This window comes from Symphodus melops (assembly GCF_947650265.1).
Source record: "Symphodus melops genome assembly, chromosome: 12".
Taxonomy (NCBI): domain Eukaryota; kingdom Metazoa; phylum Chordata; class Actinopteri; order Labriformes; family Labridae; genus Symphodus; species Symphodus melops.
In genome coordinates this window covers 21663210-21686511 of record NC_136702.1, presented here as the reverse complement: position 1 = coordinate 21686511, position 23302 = coordinate 21663210, and the positions used below count along the sequence as shown (strand labels likewise).

Here is a 23302-nt window from a genome sequence, read left to right as displayed (position 1 = left end):
CCTCCGCAGATGGAGCACAATCCGAGCCCTTAATCTTCGACGAGCTGTGCGCCCTGAAGGACGAGCCGGGGCCCTGCAAGGCCATTAAGGAGCGATTCTTCTTCAACGTTAACACAGGGTTGTGTGAGCTATTTGAATATGGAGGATGTGGGGGAAACGCCAACAATTTCCTGACCTTAGACGATTGCGAGGAGAAGTGCGTGGTCTCAGGTGGGTGCCAATCTTTGGCCGACGCACTCAAAACACACACTCTTGGAGAAGTCCCCCTTGACATCGTCAATATAAGTTAACAGCAAAAGTCATGACTTTTCTCATGAGAAGGCTCAAGACATACGTAGATGTATTTTTCATTGCTTTACATTGTTATGTTGTTAACAAATGATAAGTTTTGTTTTCAAGGACGGCTGTTCCTCGTTAGACTTTATTGCCACCTTGGGCATAAAATCCTATTACAAAGTCATTCTGTTGTTGTGCAGCTAAAATGGAACAATGCCAACACATTAATTCTCAACAGTTTTCCTGGAGGCAACTACTTAATGGAAAAATATGGCTCTTTTAAGGAGGGAGGCTGCTATTGTATTATTTATCAGCTGCATTTACTAAACTGATGATAAACTGAAGATATGAAATTAGCTGATCATGATGAATAACAGAGTCTTCAAACAATTTGATTTCCCATTTCTCTTTTCCCAGCCCAAGAACGGAATTTCAGATCATTAAAAGAACTAACAAGATATCGTATAATGTGAAATTCTAAGTGAATCAAAACAACCCATAATAGATTTGGATGTGTGGAGCCCTGTGGACACCCACCGTGGTGTTTAAGCTCATTTGAATGTTATGGCTTTAGTCTTGACTACTGAAAACGTCACACTGTCAGAAGTAGAATCAAAGTGATGCCACCAAGGGAAAGACACTCGTCTGGCAAATTTAAGCTACTTTGCAAAAGTACTTCAAACTTCAATTATTGTTCTCCATAACCAAGGAAAAATATCTATCTAGAGAATGCAGAAAATTACACGATGTCCATTATTTAGGCTGGCTACACCTTACCAACACAATTTTTAAATGTCAACCGATTTTAACCCAGCACAAGGACAGTTTCAACCGATGTTTAACATTATAGCTGTAAAAGTATGTAACAAATGGTTGGTGATGCTCCATGATCCGCTCGCTCTGATTGGCGTTTGAAGGTATTCCGTTGGAGACAGTCTGATCTGGAAGTCGAAAATATCGAATATGTTTGATATGAATGATTTGAGATCATACATCCTCTGACTCCATCAGGAGCAGTAAAATGATATTGACACCACACACTTGAAGATTATTCGGACAAATAATCAAGACAAATCAACCCCCCCCCCCCCCCCCCCATCAGCTCCATTTGATCTTTAAAAGGAGCTCATTCCATGTTAACTTCAAACAGATTTTGGGCAGTTCAAATTGAAGATTCTGAGTTACATGTTGGGAAAATGTGTGAACTTAGTGCCAGTGGTGCTCGGTTTAACTTCACAGTGTGCAGTGATGGACACCTGGATTCTTATTGATTGGCAAAGTTGCAGAAAGTAAGCTTCCTGCATCCCAGTCTCCCACAGGGAGGTGCATTTTTTTATGAAAGTCTGCATCATACATGTTCATGATCACACTGTCCAAATCTGAAGCCCCAGTTTGTCTTTAGGAAGGGGAGCGGTAGCTGGAGCAGGCAATTTCAGTGCATTAAGGGATTTGTATTATCCGTGGTGTGCATGTTTTATACTGGATAAAAGGCAGTTATGAGATAAATACGATATTATCTCACCTATCATCGGCCTTGATTTTATCGCCCGTGTTTTATAGCCCACACCTGCAACACAAGTACGGGACTGAAACGAGCATCTCTGTTACATTTCATATTCATCTAATCATATCTTGCTTCATAGGTTCTCTTTTGATCCATGCAAAACAAAGATGAATACCTCAGTGAAGTTCAAACATGTCATGTGGCAGCTGTAAAAGTTTTTTGTTGAGAAAAAAAACAGATCAGCCAAAAAAAGCTCAATCCTACACTACGCCCCTCACAAAAATGTGATATTTTCAACGACACAAAAAGCCCCTGAAAAGAATCGACAGGATAGAGTCAGGATTGTTTGTCCACATTTTGAAGGGACAGATTTTAAAAGAAGTTTGCAACATCTTCTCAACCAGTCAGTGGGAACGCAAGGGTGATTTCTACTTTGATAGAGTGTATGTGACTCACTATGCAGCATTTTACTTTTGTTCAGCAGGATTTCAGGGACATAATAGAAACGCTACCCCTTAAAAAGCAATCAAAAAAGCAATAACTTGACCTTTTAGCGCTGGTATCGGTATATGCAAAGTAAGAGGACTGACTGGATTGTCAGTTCAAAAGCACTCGAGGTGAGCCGAGAGGAGCAAAGAGATGGAGAAGGAAGAGAAAAAAAATAGACAGCATGTCGACAGCAGGAAAAGAAGAGAAGAAGGTAGAAAGGTAGAAAAACACCTTTCATGTTGCGTAACAGCTGCACAGATCCTGTAATGGGATCTGTCATCTGGAGCAGGAAAACAATACATCTTTAATTCTCTGTGCAACATGAAATATGCCCTCACATATAGAACCACTGCACATCGATCAATGTATCTACTGTACATGGCGGGGTATTCTGTGCTGTGACTAAGTGCTTTCTCCCACTGGCAAAGAATAACCTTCACCTCTTTATTGCATGCCATGGGATACATTATGCAGTCAGACAAGGAGATCATAAATACATTTGCATCCTGAAGGCACTGTCATATACAGTGGGAGCATCCATTTTTTAAAGTCACTATTCTGTTTGCACACAAACAAATCTGCACTTCAAAGAGAAGAGGTGTTTCCAGCTCTCACGCATCCACAGAGGCCTTCAAGTGAATGCTAACAGTGTCTCGTTTTAAGGATGCTCCATTTGAAGCTTTTCTATATGTACAACATTACTCATATGTAAACTTGCTGCTTTTTCATTGCTTTTATGAATCACACAAACAGCAGGTGGGGATTGGCTTAATGACTACAATAATGAATCAGCAAAAAAAAACTTCAAATGCATTGCTGTAGTTACCTGATAGCTGCGTTAGCCCTGAGTGTGTTCACGTCGACGGTAACTCAATTGAACATACCATGTGGAGTTCTGGCCACTTTGAGACCTATTGAGAATTGTTTTAATGAGCCAGTGCCTGCTTGTTTTATGCTCACACAGTATGGGAAAGTGCAGATGCATGTGCATGAGCTTGTGAGGAACACAATAAATCTTCCTTCCTCCAGCTGCTGCTGATTTGATTCAACATAACAGTCTGTGGTAACTTGCAGAGAGTTGTTGCAATAAGGCAGCAAGGGGAAGAGAACAGCCTCAACCTGGATTCTTTTTTTTTAAGATATGAAAATGATTGTTAAAAAAAGGATTTTTTTTGCATGTTTTAAGGATACACATACTGTCTCTGCCGAGAATCACTGAATATAAACCGATTTGGACAGTATTGTTCATAAAGCACAAAGAAACAAGGGCTTCTCGCAGTTATAAAAAAGTCAAACAGAATGTAGATGGTAGGTCTGACTCAGAGGAACAAAACTCGGTTGTGTATAACAGCCTTCTGGCTGTGACTGATTTATTATATTTGAATTACTCGTGCACACAAATGCCCAACCCTCAATTGGTTACAAGTCACCAGAAATATAGTTTTAGTGGTCCAACAATGCAATCCAAGTCAGCGCTAAGTTCCTTTTATAGCTCGGCATGCCACAGAAAAATGTTTCCTCTTTCAAAACACAGCAACATGTTCTGCATAGTCACAGAAACTGAAGAAATCAACATGAATGTAAAACATATTTCTGAAGTGTACCTCCCTTTTGTCATCATAGGTGGAACGGTTTAACATGAGAGTGAATTTATTCTCATTTTCACCTCACTCCCACATTAAACACACTCCTCTGCAGTGGCATTAAACCTGCTGATCCTTAAAGTAAATTAAATTGCAACTTCTGGATTAAGACATTATGCACACTGGCGCAACTTGTATTCTTCTTACTCACAATCATTTAAAAAGTAAGCAGCTACATTGCATACAAAAACATGATCATCCCAAACACCCCAAAGTAACCCCTTTCATCAGCATGTAATGCATTTGCTCGTAGTTGTAGGAGTTGTATAATTTAGTCATTTTATTCCCTGCCTACATACAGGGAGCCCACAGAAAGTCAGACAGTTCTGCCAGTGGAGTCTTGGGTGTGCATGCTCTAAATTAGCTCTGCAGGAAGGGGAGCTACATAACACACCCATGGGTGATAGAGTGAAGCAAAGTTCTTTAGAGAAATATAATAGAAGAGGAAATGTATCTGTCTTTATTGATAGTTTTGCTAAAGTGTAAAGTACAACATGTATGTGCCTAAAATGGTTAACTAAATGATTTGGTGTACTCAAACTGAATAGACAGTGAACCCGACTATTTGAAGAGGGTTTTTTTTTTTTTTTAGCAGCTACAGACATTTAAAAATATCACCACATTTCTAACCGACAGAAAGGACTGATCTTTTGCAGGAGGGCTGATTAAATCAGTGACATTTTATTTCTTTTAAAAGGAATCTGAAAAAAAAAATCAGCTTGTTATCACACACTCTTATTTGATATATGCCACCAATCTTTAGTTGTATCTGTTCATGTTTTGTACACATGATGTCACGACCACTGACAACTTAACACCAATGTTTTTGGAAACCAATGTGAAAATAAAGTGGCTTACTGTCAGGAAGGCTTTCGATCTCTGAGACTGTAGACGTGCAGACTTGGACTCAAACTCCTCCTCTGATGTCCCTTTTACAGCTCGGCCTGCAGAGGTCTGACACAAACACAGGACTTCTCTGGGACCCTTTTTTGTCCTGAGCTCTGCTTGTCTTCTTCCCAGTCTGATAGTGCTAAAAAGAAAGTCGGAGTAGAAAAACAAAGTTTTTGCTGTTTTCCTGCCAAAATAGAGTTAACATTTACTGAAGTTGTTTCAAGTTGCATTTGAACAAAAACAAGTATATACCTCGGGCATTGATAATCAACATGATATGCAGCTTTCAGAGTAGATGCCAACGTCCCACTTCAGTGTTAGTCTTTCAGACCAAAACAGAACTTCTCTTTGGCTGTGTCTCCACTGTCCCTCAGCGCTAACGCTGGCTGTAGCAGTGACTAATGGGTTATAATATATTGCCCCCTGTTTATTTACGTGCTGATTGCGAGGGTTCAGGCTAATAAATTTAAACTGGTGTTCAAAATAACAGTTAAAATAACAGTCGATGCAGATGTTTTCATGACTTATTTTGGTGTTCCACTCCCACAATGCCAACTTTTTCTCTCATGTTTGATCATAAAAAAGACTTTAACCAACAGTTACTGTCGGCCAGTAAAACATGCTCTTCTCTGAATCAGTAGTTAGTGAGGACAAAACAGATACACACCATCTCCAGACATTGGTCCATGCTAAATTGAATCCCTGCTTATAATATGGAGTACAGCTATGGTTCAGTCACATCCTTGATAACCTATAATGTATTGAATAAATGTGCCCTTAAGTTATCCTTTCAATAACTCCAATAATGGAGATCATAACAGGCTGTGATATTAAACTTGTTGTTTAGCGCCCACCAGAGGGAAGAGGGGACAACCCTGAAAAGGTAGCGCAGTAATCTGAAATAAAACAGTCCTTTGATTATACCTGCTCAGGATGAGATCACTCATTGGGTGAGATTATTTCTTGGTTATTGGACAACATCTGTCTCCATCCAGTGGCAATATCTATTTTTACGCCTGACTTATTTCATTGAAATGTATATTCCAGATGGAGAAGGTTGTCTTTTTTTTCCACTGGAGGCCTGACCAAGGTGGTGTCAGCACTTTTGGAGACAGAGCAACCAAACTGAAAAATATGTTGAAATATACCAAAGACAACTAACCACAAAAACTAGAACAAGATGGGGAATGGCTGATACAGAGTGTAGCCTAAACATTGGCAGTTTTCAAACGGTGCATTGCGCATCATCCTAAAATCTCATCTCTCCCATCTGTTGTAGTACGGCACTGAAAAGGGCCAAACAACATATCATATGGGTTTGTCACACCCACAAAGCAGTCATCTGAGGACATCTTAAATGTTCGCTTCTGTTTTGCTGAAATATTTAGTTTCTCTCTAGAAAGCAGCCAAAGCTTTCTGGAACAATGCACTATATGATTCTGGGCCTTGAAAAACAATTGACCGATATCTCTCCTTAAAGCACAGATCAGCTCTTCCACCTTCACAGCTTTGACGGAGAACTATGTTCCTGAATTATTCATCTTTGGTTCAAAGTCACCTCTTTACAACGTATTCAGATCTTTCCATGCTAGCGTTAAAATGTGGTCACCCTTCTGTGGATTGTGGTTACTCAAAGACTTAACAGATAAACCTAACAGAGTGTGCAGCAGGTGTGAAACATCCTCATGCAACCCCATTCACTCCCCTTCACAGAGGTCCCAACACAATTCTTATTTAGTTTCTTACAGATTTTTTTTTCTTCAAATCAAGCTCTCCGGTGACAGGTTTTAAAGAAGCTAATGGATGAATGTGACAGTTTAAGGCAATGATGCATCATTTGGGAGAACATGCTATTCCCTGACTGAAAAGTTAAACCACTCTGGTATGGGTCCATTAAACATGGGACTACAGCCTGTGAGTTTGTCAGCCATCACTGGTTTGCCTGCCCTGCCCTGTACACAAGCAGTGCCTCTGACTGCAGCTAGCAGGCTACCTAAGCTTATTTTAAAGACTGGAAACTGTTTATTAAACTCAATTATTTCCCAAAGGAGGAAAAAAATCAGACATAGTTACCTTTGTTTAATGATGCTATTAGACCAGTATAGGCTCCATGTATAATATTTAATCATCAATGTAGCAACAAAGACCTTATTTTTTTATACATTTGGTTCCAACAATAGAGACTTGAGCATAGCTTCCAATTTTTACTAGTTTATAAAGTATTGCAGCAAACAAAAACATTCCAAAAAAAGCATTTTTCCCAAAGACCACCACAAAAAGAGAGGCACCTGTAAAAGTGTTGACAAGATGAATCTATTTTTGAATTGTGACATGACCGAGGAAAGGTGGATGCCCCCCATTGTGCCTTGGCATCAGGTGCAGGTGCAGTAGAGAGGAAATGATGCGGGGTCGAGAGAGCATCATCAAAGTGTAAGTGATTTCTCCTGAAGCAATCTGAAAACACTTTAGACTGCACCCGAGAAAATCTTGTCGAATCTTTGACTGCATGCTGCATAACCTTAAACTCCTGGAACATGGTGGTGGTTTTTGTTGGTCGTAAATGTTCAAAGGCCTATTCAGAAAAGTCTTTTTTCTTTAAGAACTCTCAACCTCAACTGTGCCCGACAGAAGGTGGTAATACAGACAGATAAAGCCCTCGTTTTGTGTGTTAATATCACTTTCTGCTGCATTTAACAGCCTTAAGCCATCAGGCAGACAAAACATTTTCAGTACATTCCACTGGGTGAACACGCTTTTAAAAAAACTCATTCTCTGACTGCCAAGGACAGTCAGTATAAACAAGCTAGGAGTGCTAAGCCCGAGCTTATACAATAAAGATGAGACAATGATTCTTCTTAGAACTAACTGATTGTTTTATATGTTGGATTAGCAACTAAAACAAACACAATAAAAAACATGTTGTATTTTTTAAATGCTATTTTTGTCACAGCCTTAGCTGTAGCATCCTCTTCCATTTACTTTAGTAGTGTAAATGTGTGACAGGTGTCAGTGCAGCCCCCCCCCCCCCCCCCCCCCCCCCACTGATCATTAGGAACAACAACTTCTGATCAATGACACAACTACTGAGAGAAGCTAAGAAAGTAACTGAGCATCTCTGAACTTTAATCGCAAGCCAAGGAAATTGAATTATGTGTTAGCATCAAGCTAAAAAACGTAGATGTGTGTGTTGGTCCATCTGGACCCCAGTCTCCATCTGGAATAATGCATCAGCAGCCACTGATGAAAAGCCATCTAGTAAGGAATGTCTTTAGTTTTGGGTATGACACAATCACACTCACATAATTCAAAGAGATGTGTAACACATTTATTACTTTTTTCTAGGCTTAATGCCCCCTTGGCAAGTAAGCTGTTAGCACATCTCACTAGCAGACAGGTGTTAAAGGTGATGAATACAGCGCTGCTCTGAGGTCCCCAGGGAAGTGGTTTCCCATAAGATTAGAAACAGAACTGTTTGTTGCTTTCATGTTTTAAAGTGGCACACCTGCATTAGGTAATGACTTCATCATTGCTTTTTCAAGCTGCTTTTGTTGACCAAAAGTTCCTGCTTGAGGCCTTTACGGAGAAAGGAACAACAATGTAAGGGTTTAAATTTCCCAAAGTTCGCTGACATTGTTTAGAAGTCGGATTTTTTTGTTTTGTTTTTCCTTCTCAAGATTTCTTTGAGATTCAAAGTTATAGCTGGTGATGCTTGGCCTTTATTTGACTCTGACAGATGTTCTGTGCTGTTTCAGAATTCTTAAAGTTGTCCTTTATAGCACCAGTGTTGTGTATAGCCCGTCTTTTTCAATCATTCTCTGTCTGCAATGTGCTGTTGACCTTTGGCTAAGGGCCAGTGATTTACTTTTTTTCAGTGTTTTCATGACATGGTATGATTTTTTTTGAATGTGTCTGCCACCATCTAAAAACAAAAACATGTCTCTACTTTACCAGCCTGCTATTTGTTTTTTTTGTCTTTGAAAAGGGATTTACTTACACACTAGTTTCTGCGTGTTTGATGGCAATGCTCCAGTATCATTCACCCGGACCTATCGAGCACAAATGTTCTCCTCCTCACCTATTATTTTACATGGATGCATTAGATTCAATCTGTCGTTCACTGTGTCTTTGAAGAGGCGACAAGTGACAGAAAAGAGTTCAACAAATGTTCTTCTGAAACATATTAAACTTACCAATACAACTTTAACGATCCCTCAGGTTTGTGCAATCCACAAAAAAACCCCCCAAAAACCCGACATATTAACAGAAAGAAAGCCTTTCTCTCGTCTTTTTAAAATGTGAAAATATCTCAGCGTTACCATGAAGTGAATGTGCAGACTTTCACTATTGCATATCACAATGTCCATATTATAGGCTCTAAAAGAATTTAAAAACTGCCATCCTTTCAGATAAACAAATCATTTTCCATCTGTGTGGGGGACCATAGCAGCCATTACACTCTCTGTGGTTGGATGCACTCTGATGTTGTTGATCATGCAGTCACGGCCTGTCAGGCTGCACCTGTCTACTGAAAATGAAGTCTGTTCAAAACACTGCCAGTCCACTGGAAGTGATGCATTTCACACCGTGGCTGTGATTGTTACAGAGTCAAATCAAGCGTGAGTCTGTCATGACATGTATTTATTTGTCTTTATTTATTTATTTATTCTCAAATAAACAGCGAGGTTCCTGACAACGCTCAACAACAGCTCTGCTGTCTTTGCTATCAAGTGTTACAGAATAAAAAGGAATACCCCTAAAACAAACTTTCCTCTTCCATATTCCTGCCAGACTTCTTTTTGTATATGTTTTTGAAATGAACTGATGCGTGTGCTGCTGACATAACAGTGGGAGTAACTCGGGGTTAAGTGTCATGATTAAGGACACATTTGACGTGGCTGCAGGAGGCTGGGATTGAACCCCCGGCCCTGGCTGTATCACTGAGCCACAGTTTTGATTTTGTAAAGGTGTTTAATGTCACTTCATTGGGTCAATGTGTAGGTTGTTGTTGCCGTAGAACATAAACCAATACACATGTAATACCTTTTTCTATTATTTTCTCACCATTTCTTGAATTTCCCTCGGGATCAATAAAGTATCTATCAATCTATCTATCTATCTATCTATCTATCTATCTATCTATCTATCTATCCATGACATTTTCCTTTCAAATGCATAAAGACTGGAAGACTGGATTGCCTGATTATAAAATGTACCTTCAAGGAAAGGCAGACTAGCAGCAGGATAAAAGGTGCTATTACACAACCGTACAGTAAGCATACATAATGTAAGATGTAGAATGTAGATGAGAACCAAACTTAGAGCCCTGATCTCAATACTGCAAGACCCGGGGGTTATAATGAATGCAACGACTGGCAAGAAGTGAAACATGGGAGCTTAGCTCAGAGAAAGCAGAGAAGAAGAGCATATCAGAAGAGGGGACGTGCTTGACTGGAGACAAGCTAAGAGAATAAAGATGTTCTAGCTGGAAGTGTTGACTTTTTGGCTCTGGAGAGGATCTAAAACCTGTCAGGAGCTGAAATGTCACAGCACTGCTGGGGACATGAGTGGGCTGGCTGTGACCAAGTGGCCATAGATTGTAATGTCATGGTCTGACCTGATGCTGTTCCATGTACAATCTCTCCAAATGCCTTTCATTTGTTGTGCTCTTTTATGTCTTTACTCGAGAACAGGACAGTAGGAGATCAGGGTATGACATGCAGGAAAGAAGCCGCAGGTCGGGTTCGAACCCAGGCTGCCCGCTTTGAGGACTTTTCAAATGTGACATTCAAGCTCAAAGCCTTGAGTCATATAAATAAATGAACCAAAAACTTCCAGGGCTTTGTTTCAAACTTTGAAAAAGTTTCTTATTGATAAGTGCTGAGACTCCATCATGACAAAAGTGTAAACGAAGTCAGGGCGATGAAGTACATCATCCATTTCTTTTCTTCTATTGGTTTTCATTTCACTTTCTGCAGGAACGTCGATGTTAAGGTCAGTGGTGCTTTGATGTAGAAAAATACAAAAGTTGAAAAGTATCATCAATCAATAAAAACAAAGGGAACAAGAATGTTTATGTGGAATTTAGATCCCAACTTCACTCAAGAAGTTCATTTTTTTTTCATCAAAAGGTATTCAAGTAATATTTAAGATATCTATATCTATTATCTATTTTGACTAGAAGAAAGCTTAATGTCTTTCATATCATTGCTCTCTCTCTCCTCATCTTAGATTCCAAGAATCCGTGTCATCTGCCTGAAGCTCCAGGACCCTGCCGCAGCTTGATCACGCGTTACTTCTTCGACACCGTGAGCCAGCAATGCAAGCATTTCTTTTACGGCGGCTGCTTCGGCAACGCAAACAACTTCAGGAGCATGGTGGATTGCCAGGCAAAGTGTCAGAACCCAGGTAAGTCAGGTCCAACTTCTTTCACAGTAAAGACAGATACCTGAGCAGTGCAGACTGCAGCTATAGTGAGTTAGGCAGCTGTGAATGAAAAGATGTCGCCATTATATGAACATTTTAATTTCCATCCATCCATTATTTTTTTCTGCTTTCCCCGTTTGGGGTCTCGGGGGACTGGAGCTGATCCCAGCTGTCATTGAGTGAGAGGCGGGATACACCCTGTACTGGTTGCCTGTCAATCACAGGGCTGACATATAGAGACAGACAACCAGCCACACTCACATTCACGCCTACGGGCAATGTAGAGTCACCAGTTGACCTAATGAGTATGTCTTTGGGCTGGAAGGGAGGAAGGCGGCGTACCCGTAGAGAACCCACACATGCATGTGGAGAACATGTAAACTCCACATAGGGGTTCAAACCAGGAACCTCCTCCACTGTGCAGCCCTAAAATTGTAATGTGCCTTGGAAAAAATTCATTATTCTTAGCCAACACACATTTTCACTTTGACACTGAAATTCAGCAATGCATGCCTGAAGAATGGACTTCACCAGTTTTACCCTATAATGTAGGTTTTTATATTAGGCCCAAACATAACTAATTACTTTTCCTGCCTTTAACTCAAATCAATATCCATGGACTGAATTATATACCTCTGGGCTCATGGGCAGCCAATGCAAAGGTTATTACATTTGCTGCACAACAAATGAAAACTCATTTCAGAGCAGGGACATAATCAAAATATTTTCACCTCTAGAAAATTAACTTTCTGATGAATTTTAGCTGACCATGAAATCACATCCCAGCATGCTTTAGCATTTAAATCGCTTTAAAGTGACCAAAGCACACTCAATTATGCCAGACTTAGGCACGACTTAGAAGTCATTTAGATATTGAAATTATCAAAGAAAATAAGGCGGAGTCACTCAGCTGTGAACAAGTCTGCCTGCGGCACATGTTGTTGTGAAAATCAATTGGAAAGCTTTGTGGGATTTCTCTTTTATGGATAAGAACTTCAGATGGATGACCGTGTCTGCTTTCATTAGTGGATAATATCTGTTTGCAGACCAACACCCTCTGTAGTCCGATACTAATGATATTAAAGCTAGTTTAATTATGATCGATCACAGGGATTTTAATGAGATCTGTTTCTACATGTAGGTCGATCAATCTGTGAGTCCCTTTTTATTCCTTTTTCTTTATAGTTATTCCCACGAAGGCACCAGAAGTCGACACTCACTCTGCTCTGTTGGTGCAGCCAAGCATCGAAGCAGGTAAGACTGAACACACACTCTACATAAATGATCATATACATCTATAAACTTTTCAATCATATGCATATTTGTTATGTATTACACATGACAAACTGTTTTCAAAAAGGTTCATTTGTTTACTCAGCTAAATCAATAATTAAACAACTGCGAAGTTATTTTTGCATTACTGTGTTTTTCAGGTTTGAATTGTGTCCTTTAAAACAGAGCGTGAAACGTTTTTTTTGTTTGTTTGTTTGTTTTTCTGAGTGGAGGATGATATGGTTATCCCAAGCTTCATGTGGAATTGTTGCATCAATCTTCTTATCACGCTCATGGACCGTATAAGAACTGGATATCCACAAAGTGCAGGAGCCTTAAACCTGCATTGTTACTTACGACCAGCAGGGGGCAACCATAATGGTTTCAAACTGAAACTTGCCTGCTATACTTGCTTGATTTATTGACCTATGAAAATGTTTTAGTGGTATGACTTTGGTCTGTATAGTATTTTCTCTGTCATCCAAATATGGTCATTACTTAAAAAAAAAAAAAAAAAAGAGATGGTGATGACAAAGTTTCCAAACTCAGGACCTTAATGTGTTGTCATACTTGTGTTTACCCAGTCTTTAATTTACTCTGGGAGTCCCAGTAACACATTTTTTCCACCATTTTAACTCTTCCTGAAAACTAATGATCCATTGCAATGCATTTAGTCTTAGAACGACTGACTGCAGGTGAACCTGAGACGAGCAGGAATGAAACCAACCAAGAGCTAAAAGGTAAGGATACATGACTGTGTTTAAATGCAATATCTGAATCCACTGGCTCAGCTCTGATATAACAAATATCTCAGGGTTCAAGTGAAGCAACAGGGTTCTTTAGGTAGCAGATTTAAGATGTTCAGATCAGGCCCTCCACTTGTGTCTGCTACTTATTAACCTCAGATCAACTAGCTATTTAAGAAACAGATTTTTATCTGCATCCATAAGCAGATGTCCGTTTATCAAAGTTGATAAAAAAAAACATGTTTTGTTTGTCAGATGACCGCTGATGGGTTCAAGGATTGTATTTTGGCAAATGCATTCTGTCTCTTTTCCATATAGACTGCTTTCCCGCATACAACAAAAGCCAGCTCAAAGCTGAGGGGTCAATCCTACACTGACTCTATTTTAGATGTAGTGTGATTGCATGCTCTGCCAGTGGAGACATACAGTGAACCTAAAATGTACTGGTCAGTAAGTCTCTGGGGTTTTTTTCCAAATTAATCACACAGAGCCATGTCCAAATTTGATCCTGTCTTCTTGTTCAAATGAATTTGCAGTTCAGTAACCTTGTTCAGTGAAGAAAATGAATTTGTTTTTCTCAGGATGAGACAGAAAATCTTTTTTTGCCCCTATTAATACATTGCAAGCAAATGGGCAGAAAGCCAGAAGAAAGCATGTGATGTTTATTCAGTGAAGAAAATACAGCGCACAAGTTATGATTAAATCAATCATGTCCTCAGAGGACCAACCAGACCAAGCTGGAGGCTGAATTATGCTGGAACTTTGAAGTAAGCAAATCGAGTTCAGTTATTGAAACAGTGAGTTGCAAATAATATGAGTGTGATAAAACAAAATAAAATGTCAAATGCAGTGATGCATTGAACAGTTTGGGAAATTGCTTCCGTTTTGTGGAGACAAAGAGCAGGAACAGAGTGCCACAGCGTCGCCCTCCCACAGCCCATTCGTCACACAGTCCCACTTAGTAGTTTTGGGTTTATTGGGAGTGATAGATCATATGTCACATTGGTTCTGGTCCAAGGTTCTTCTGTGCAACTGCAGAAAAGCATAGGGAGAGCCTCATTTGCTTTCTTCAACTCATTCAAGAAGTTACCATTTTAAGAATTCAATTTCACTCTTGTCAGAAAAACAGACAAGGAACGATTACGCTCAAGTTAGCTTCAACAGGGTCGCCTAAATAGATCAATCATTTGTTCATTTCCCTGATAAGATGTTGAGGATGTGACAAAAGCCTCTCACGGGAACAATGCTGGCACAGAAGTCATCCCGCCCAGTGTTAGAATAAATAATCCAGATCTAACATCAGACGGTTACCGAGGTAATGATTCACTAATAATAAATAAATGGGGTGGGATATTTTTCCATACAGACATTAAAAGGTGCCGTTTCAAAGTCACAAAATTGCATGGACGTACTAACAATGGTGTCACTCTCCAGAGCTAGTGTTGACATTTTAAAATCAAAGAGTGACATCTTGTGGCCAAACACGGATGTACAGCTATAAATGTGACTGGGAGAAGTTTTTATTTGTGTTTTATTTGTGTTTGACATAAACGAATCCCAAACTACAGCAGCTGTGAGTAAACAAACATATTTGCTTTGTCAGCAGTAGGCGATAAATACTTCATAATCATGGTGGTGAAAAGAATGAGAGGAGGACAGTCTGTGAGTTAGTAAGTTCATAAATTAAAAAATTAACCATTTAAATAGATAGTGAGTCAGCCAGTAAAGAGAACAGCTACACTGTCCTATTTCACAAAAGCTATTTCAAATATAAATGGAACATAAAAATAATGTTATGTCAACACTGAAGGTTTTGAAAAATTAAAAAAAAAGAAAATAGTATATAAAAACAGTATATAAATCAATGAACATTTGAGTAACTCCTTCTGATATCACAGTTCTGGCTTTCAAGAGGGAAAATGTGAAAATGCAGTTGTGCAAATGTAACGTCAATAATAGACATATTACAATCAAATAATTTATCAATGTAGAAATAAAAAGAGGAAACATTTTCAATATTTAAGTCTTTCAATTATATTTGTGTGTAGCCTTTAATAATACTGAACTAAAGAGTAAAGTAAAAGACATTTCTGCTGGTAAAAAATCTCTAAAGTTATGATGCCCAATACTTTCATTCTTTTCATTGTACCATTTTTTAAAACATTTCTATTTTTTGACGACAAATCTATTTCACCATTTTGTCAATTTTCCAAACGAACCCTCCAAGATCAAAGCAGTATATTTTGAAGATCTTTAAAGTCATCGTTAGTAATGATGAGAATCAACGTCCTTTACTCTTCAGTACTCTCATTATAGTTACAGTAACAAGCTGATAACCACAGCTGAGTCTCCACACACGACTATGATGTAAAGACGATTTGAAGGGGGATGATTTAGGACACAGGGAGGATGAACGTGCAGCCGACATTTTTAACCTCTAATCTCCCTGTCTTTTACAGGTATGAAGCCCACAGATCAATGCTCCCAGCCCGTAGAGAGAGGGAACTGTGACGGAGCAGTGAAGAGGTTTGCATACAGCCCACAGAGCAGGAGGTGCCACATGTTTCGTTACACTGGCTGCGGGGGGAACGAGAACAACTTCACAAGTCGGAAAGATTGCAGTATCACGTGTACTCGACGCAGAAAGGGTGGGAATATCTCAGAATGCCATTTCTAAAATACAACGTGCAATTCATTGCTTAGCTTTGCTCAACTGTACAAAGAAAACATTTTAAGATTTTGTCCACAGAAGAAGCTGGACATTATTTGCTGTTGTATTTGCAGTTTTCTTTTGTAACTTTTAACTTCAACAGAGAGTGTTTGAAATCAAATAGTATCATTTGGTTACTTTTGCAGGTCATGGGAGGAAGATGATCAGGATAAGGAAGAAAAACCTGGACATCATTCACCGCTCAGCCTGAACACTCCTCATTCGATCCTGCTCTGCTGTGGAGCCAGCTGTATTTATGTCCATACTTTATTTGTAGCTTCCCTAAAATCTGATGTTTGCTTTTGTAGAAAAAAAAAAGGATTTGCTGTAAGGGTGAATCAGCATTACAGAGGTTGAATGAATATTCATATCTTCAACATGCCATGAATTAATTTGTCATTGACAACAAACACAATTGTTAGGCTGATGTCTATAACCTCCATAATAATGCTTTTGTATAAATAATGTCTTTATGTTTTAAGGCTAGGAGGTCATAATCAAACTTTTTATGCAAAAAAACACCAAAGTAGCAGCACCTTTTCCTCCAGAATGAAATGTGTATGTACAGTAACTGGTTTAGCTCCAATCGTATTAATCAATGTAAGCAGCAGCAGCATTAGCAGATTACACAGCTGGACAAGCCCTTCCCGGATGAAAACTGGCTACAGAGCGTTTCACAGTAAACCCATTCATCAGGTTGACCATGTCCTCACAGCTATAAATCAATGTTTACCAGGCACTGACTGCTTTATTTCTGTCAGATTAAACATAAGCACTCACTTCTTACTCTTTATAATTCATGTTATGTAGTTCTATAAATCACTTTAGCAGCCCTGCTGGTGTTGTCGGCGAGGAGGAGGAACACAAGGGGGCAGTGTTGTGTCGTTGAAAGGTTGAGGTCCTCTGCAAAGGATTTGCATTGCAGTATTTGCTGTTTTATAATCATGGCTTTGATGTATTAGACTGTAAGAGTTCATATAATAAAGTTCAACAATCATAATCTCTAACTCCTCTTGGTTTGATTAAACAGTTGTTTCAAAGTAAGAAAAGTCTAATCAAAGAAATATCTTTGTTCTCACATCGAACATACAAAAGTCCCTAAATCTCCAAAATCAATTTATTATTGCACATGCAGGGAAACATAAGGATTGAGAAAACTGTATCAGTCTTACAATTGTAAACAATGGGGATTAAGAGGAAATATAGTACAAGGGGTAAGGGGATTTTACAAGACGTAAGATCAACAAGATATGAGACAGACAGACAGACAGAAAAAAAATGTAGATGCAATGATCAAGAATCATTCTTTTTCAAGCACCTTTTCATTGAAACTTGTCCTTTTTTTTCTAAGAGTATGGGTCGAAAGTTTGGCTTTTATTGGTTGCTTATAAGCATGACATTATAAGTTTAATTGGAAATGTTTGCGTTAGTGGAGTTATGGCTGCTTATGATGTGTTGGTTGAGAACGAGCAGACTATGTGTTGTCTCTTTTATATAAAGATGGCCATTTAATGAGAGGATACCTTATTCTCATCACTGAGCCACAGGCAAGCTCAGTGATCACGTCACAAGTGTTATTCTGCTGCAGTATAATCACCATGAGTAAAATGCAATCAGAGGTCAACATATACCTACATTTTTAGCAAATTAAGTCAAAATTATCCATAATAGACATTTTGGGTGCCGAAAGAGTCGGTTATTTTCTACCGAGATGAGCCATTTGATCCCAATCACTAAAGAAAGAGCCGGAATTCCCATCACAAAATGATCCATTACTGTAGGCTTCTTCCACCAAAGTTTCAATGAGAGTGTGGGAGTTTCTCGGCCACCTTTCCTGCAGACTGCAGTGAGTATGTGAGCACAGCCCGCAGCTCCTCAGCTGGAGCTCGCTGTGATGTAACAGGAAGTAGTGGGTTGCCTTCCAACGTCAACCTGACAGCCGCTTCAGCTGCGCTCATTCAGCGCCGGAGATCCGCCGTGTTTGCTGCTCTGCGCCGGAGCCGAAGACCAAGCACACTTTTTGGGGATTGCACTGAGACTTTACTCCCGTTCAGAGCTCCGCGCTGCTGGTGGATTTTATTCCCTGGTAAGACTGAGTATGAATATGTGCCACAGCGCTGCGTTACTCCTTTTAGTTCGGTCCACTTTGAGCTCCAGCAGCGTCGACTAGAATTAATGTACTCAGTTGACAAAGCATTTTGTCCATGATTGTATTGAGGTCATTTCACTTATATCTGCATGGATTACAGAGTCGTGGCATGTGGATTAACAGAATAGGCTGTAATGTTCCTAAGCCATTAAAAAAAAATCGCAGAAATAATAACCGGTGTGGACATCCGTAACTGAGTCCAGATAATCTGCAATGTCCTTATGCCAAGAGCTGCATGTGAAAAATATGGATTTGATATGAAAACACGGGGGAAGCAGAAGTGTTTTGTGGGTTTTAGACATCATCATGCCATAAGAGCGTGGGTGCATGATCATAGATGTCCTTATAAAGACTATATCCATAGTTGTCAAAGATGTCTGGACTCATCCTCATCTGTTTTACGGAGCTTTTATTCAAGATGCACTCTACTCATTTTATTCAGTTGCTACCCGTGCATGCATGCCCTATGGAAATGTGTTAAAAAAACCTATTGAATGATTCAAATTAACAGCTTTTGCTTTTTTTAAAATATCAAATAACAGTAGATATTTTAACATCAGCTTCCATGCATGGCAGACTCAGCCGAATATAGCTGAAAATACAACCTTGCACAGAACTGCAATCCATCCTATAGAAAGGAATCATCATTAGACGGAAGTGTAGGGCTTTTCAGGCTCACTGAGCAGGACATCAACAGTGATTCAGCTCCATTCAGCTCTGAGGCTTTGATGAAGTGGTGCTCACTCTCTGCTAAATCATCTGCAGGGTTACATAAACGGCATATTTGGACATGCTGAAAGTTTGTGGGCTGGGCAGTAAAAAAAGATAACGATAGCGGTGATGAGGATGGTGTGTAGGTGGAGGATGTGAGCGCGGTGGTCACTGTTGGTAGAGTATACAGGGTGCTGGTGAAAGATGGACAGGAGAGGAGGATTCACAGCCAACGTTGTAGACTTTTTGTTTTTCCGTCAACACGATCAATGTGATAAGGTTGTGTTGCAAGCTGTTGATTTCTACTGGAGTTTTACAGTCATGACATGGTTTTGTGTCCAGGAAGCGAGTTCCTTTTTTTTCACATATTAGATGAATAAGAGGGGGAAATGTTCAGTTTGAAAGAATGAAATAGATAATATAATCAAGTAAATGTCTCATTGTTGTTGCAATGCCTTGCTGCAGCTTTACTTTGCTCCTACTTATTGAAAACCAAGAAGAAATTATTTTAAAACAATTGTGGGTGGTTGTGGATGAGTTGGTCGTCTCCTGATGATTCAGACTTTGACCCCCTGCTCCTGCAGCCACATGTCCCATGAGTCCTTGGGGAAGGCACTTAACCCCAAGTTGTTCCCACTACTTTGGCAGCAGCGTGTGAATGTGATTACCGTAAATTCCGGACTATAAGCCGCTACTTTTTTCTCACACTTCGAGCACTGCGGCTTCTACTCCGGTGCGGCTAATGCATGGATTTTTTATGGGGGACAATGAGCTTCAGCCGCAAAAACATTTGACTTCGTCACGTCGGATCTTAATATCAGTCATTTTGCGCATCATACACGCACCCTCATGATGGAAAACACACGGAGAAATACATATGATGCAGCTTTCATGTTAAAGGCGATCGACCTGGCTGTCAAAGAAGCTAACAGAGCTGCTGCACGTTAAGATGACACTGACAGCGACAACAGAGACTGAGGAAGTGAGTAATGAAGTCATTCTGAGGCAGTGAATGGATGGACTTTTTCTTGTGAAATATATTACGGTCATCTTTTTCATCAGACGTGTTACAGACACCGTCGGCTAGGCTTCGTATTGTAACGGTTCATGTTGTAAAATCAGTAGTTGATAATGTGTTCATAATTCCGATTATGTGGAGAGTCAGTGAATGCACCAGCGAGAACGTGTTGAGTGGCTGTATGAGAGAACGCTGGGGGAGAGAGTTGGATTGTTACGGCAAGTTATGGTTTTGCTCTCTGCTGTAAACGGCGTGGTCACGGCCGACAGTGATCGGGTTATTAAAAGTTATTATTTGAACGCTCTCGTCGTCCTTTAACGTCTGTACGGACGCTACAGTATTTGCAGATGTTACCGGTAGCCTACGTCTGTGTAAATAGCTCTTGTTATAGCGTGGACACCTGCGGCTTATAATCAAGTGCGGCTTATATATGTACAAATACATTTATTTACTTATTTTTAGCCGGTGCGGCTTATATCCAGGTGCGCTCAATAGTACGGAATTTACGGTAATTACTTCTGATGGTCACTTAACATAGCAGCCATTCAAATGTGTGAATGTGTGTGACCTGCGGTTTAAAAGCTCTTAGAGGAGTCAGAAGAGAAGAAAAGCTCAAGTCTATTTAGGATACTTAAATATGTTCTTTTATTTCCTGACCACATATTTAACAACAGACTGCGTTCATTGTAACGTTTTCAAGAAAAAGACCAATTTGACCCTTACAGCCTACATGCTTGGTGTCAAATTGTTTACTTTGGTAAAACATCATATTGGCCTAATAAAGAGCAATCAAGAGTTTTAGTAATGTAAAAGCCCACATTATAACTTATCTGCTGCACTGCTTTATCATAGCGTGTGTGGGTGTGGTTTGATCAGATTTAATTAAGTGTAGCCTGGCAACACTAATGGTCCCAAGACTGTCATCAACTTAGAATAAAACCATTGGCTACCAAAGGCCATGATGTCACCTCCTGATTCAAACTGAAACATAAATCCTCATGAGAAGTCACCAAAACAGTTTCTGCCATTGGCATCTCAGATTTTTTTTTAACCCCTTTGTACCCGGCAACCCAAATGATCTGTAGTATCACCCTGTACTCGTCACAACGTAAAGCTTCTCCGTCTTTTGTGAGTTACATTTTGTATCTGTTTCCTCTTTGCTTAGATACAGCATCCAGCAAACATGAGTTCCTGCAGCCAAATTGCAGTCGCCATGCTGCCTGCACATTTCTTAACACGTTTGCATTGCTTACATTAGCTTTGGCACGTTAGCGTTTTCTGCAAAAGGAAAGAAGGAGCTAGTGTTCCAGTGTTCTCGCTCTTTAATTATCGTTTTTGATGCATATTTTTTTCTACACTTCTATTTTTAATCTATTTTAACTTTTTGCACTGTGATTTTCCTGCTGTAACACTAAATTTCTCCACTTGCGAGATGAATAAAGGATTATCTTATCTTATGGATTTCACACATCTTTATTATTTTGATCAATGATCTTGTTGCAAATGGAAATGAGAGTTACATTACATTTGCTTTTAGAGGCCTTACGAGGTATAATTATCCAGGAATTCACAAAACAACAAACAACTTTTAGGATGATGGTACGGAAGAATAAACTGTTAAGTCAGGCACCAATAAAACCAATCTGCAGCTTCGCTTTTCCCTTCATGATGAGAAGTGCATTACTTTTTACTGACACAAAATACTTTCAGTTCATAATGATGATGTATTCCATTGTAATGTAATGTTTATTCACTTGCTTGTGATTTTTTAGTTGACATAATTGACATAAAGTGATATAATTATTCAAAATACCAAACAGTCAGCCCACTTAAACTGTGTTTTCACTTTACTGTCCATGCATGTCATCCGACAGGACACTCGGGACAGCAAACAAGCTGAAGCTGCCAGTTGGCAGCGCTGTCAGATGAGTCTGTGAGGCTTTTTTCTCCCTCTCTCTGCCATCTTCCAGTGGCTCAGGCCTTTTTCTGAGTACATGAGCCGATTGTGCAGTGAGAAAGTCATGACGCAACCCCATCAGATTCAGCCCTAAAACCATCCTGCTGTTTACAGCCCAAGTCCTGAAAAAAAAAAAGATTTGAAATGTGGGTGAGACAAAGGTGTTGGCAGCACAGCTCTCAGAGCTTTGCGATCTTTATGATATGGTGGATCTGCTCCTGAAGTGATGGCATTTCGACATTAGTGCCAGAGGAATCTCATTCACACTGAAGTTGATACGGTCACACTGTCGCTCTGAGCTGTATTGGGGCTAAATTTGGGAGCAGTTCTGTGCAGCTAAGGGGGGGGGGGATTGTCTTTTTACTTTCTTCTTATAGGAGCAGTGATATTAAAAAAAAAGCCGCAGTGACACTGTGGGGATATTGAGCAGTGATTGCATTTGTATTTATTGCGACTATGAGGGATTTGCCTCCCCACAAACACCACTGGCAACAAACTGCCGAGCGCAAAGGGCACCTGATTCAAAGCCACAAGAGTTATGAAGATTCTGATGAAAGTCAACCCCTCATAAATCACAGAGGCATGCTGGGCTTTTGTAGCCTGCGTCTTATTGATTTATCTCCGACACTCCTTGTCCTGTGGTAAAAGCTCTCGCCCATGTTTATTAATGGATGCCATTGCCAATTCCACACTCTTCTATCATCTTTAAACCTTTGAGACTGACCCCCAGAGGATCCTCTTTAGATCAGTCAGTAAAAAGTGTCAAGCTTTACTCTTTTACGCACTTCCATCTTTTGCACCATGATGTTGTAAACATTTTCATAACTTCACAGACGGCTGCAAAGACAAAGGGAAAGCTTCCCCCTGAGTTGCGTTACGTACCGTGAGATGCAAACATACATGCACGGGTTGTGAGAATTAGAGCTGATACTTGTATCAATCTTACTGACAGCTACTGACAATTGTTCATGGGTCGACGTCTGTCAACATGGCCTGTATCTGCCAAAACTGATGTGAAACCGATACATCTGTGTATCCGTAATAAAATCCAGAGATGTGAAGCAATACTCCAAGAAATGACATCACAAGTAACAAGAACTACGTGGGCCCTCCGATTCAATCACAGATAACACTATTTAAAGAAGTATTATGGAAATATTGTGTACGTATCCCCTGGCAGACTCATTCCTACTGCACAGTTTGAATTTATCCTCAAACTCATTCGAGTTGAACCCTCATTGTGTTTCCGCTCTGATGAGATCATCTCCCTAAATATACATTATGTATTTATTTTCCCCATTTGCTTCCCCGAGGCTGAAGTTATCATATTACACTAAAGCACAATGATGTACACTCGTACCGGTCTCAGAGGCTCCCCTCAGGTTCTGGGTTCAGTATCGGGGCTGTGAAGTCCTTTGAGGTGATTTTTCCGCTCATACATTATGGAGGGTCATTTTTCTCCACTTTAATCTCAGCACACAGGGTGGCTGACAAAGCTGTCATGGGTAAGCCT

The 23302-nt window shown here is 39.8% G+C and overlaps 2 protein-coding genes across 2 annotated transcripts in view; both read left to right on the top strand.

Moving 5' to 3' along the window:
* The window catches only part of LOC306832481 (carboxypeptidase inhibitor SmCI-like), a 36060-nt gene extending 19106 nt beyond the window's left edge, over window positions 1-16954 (top strand). The window contains exons 2-7 of the mRNA XM_079357210.1: window positions 10-210; window positions 11032-11208; window positions 12412-12480; window positions 13173-13238; window positions 15704-15892; window positions 16101-16954. Of these exons, the coding sequence (XP_079213336.1) occupies window positions 10-210; window positions 11032-11208; window positions 12412-12480; window positions 13173-13238; window positions 15704-15892; window positions 16101-16165 (767 nt within the window). The 3' untranslated portion in view covers window positions 16166-16954. The remainder of the gene's footprint in view (window positions 1-9; window positions 211-11031; window positions 11209-12411; window positions 12481-13172; window positions 13239-15703; window positions 15893-16100) is intronic.
* Window positions 16955-17788: 834 nt separating this feature from the next.
* Window positions 17789-23302, top strand: part of calcrla (calcitonin receptor-like a) — a 34070-nt gene continuing 28556 nt past the window's right edge. The window contains exon 1 of the mRNA XM_079357204.1: window positions 17789-18040. The gene's annotated coding sequence lies outside the window, so the exon portion shown is untranslated. The remainder of the gene's footprint in view (window positions 18041-23302) is intronic.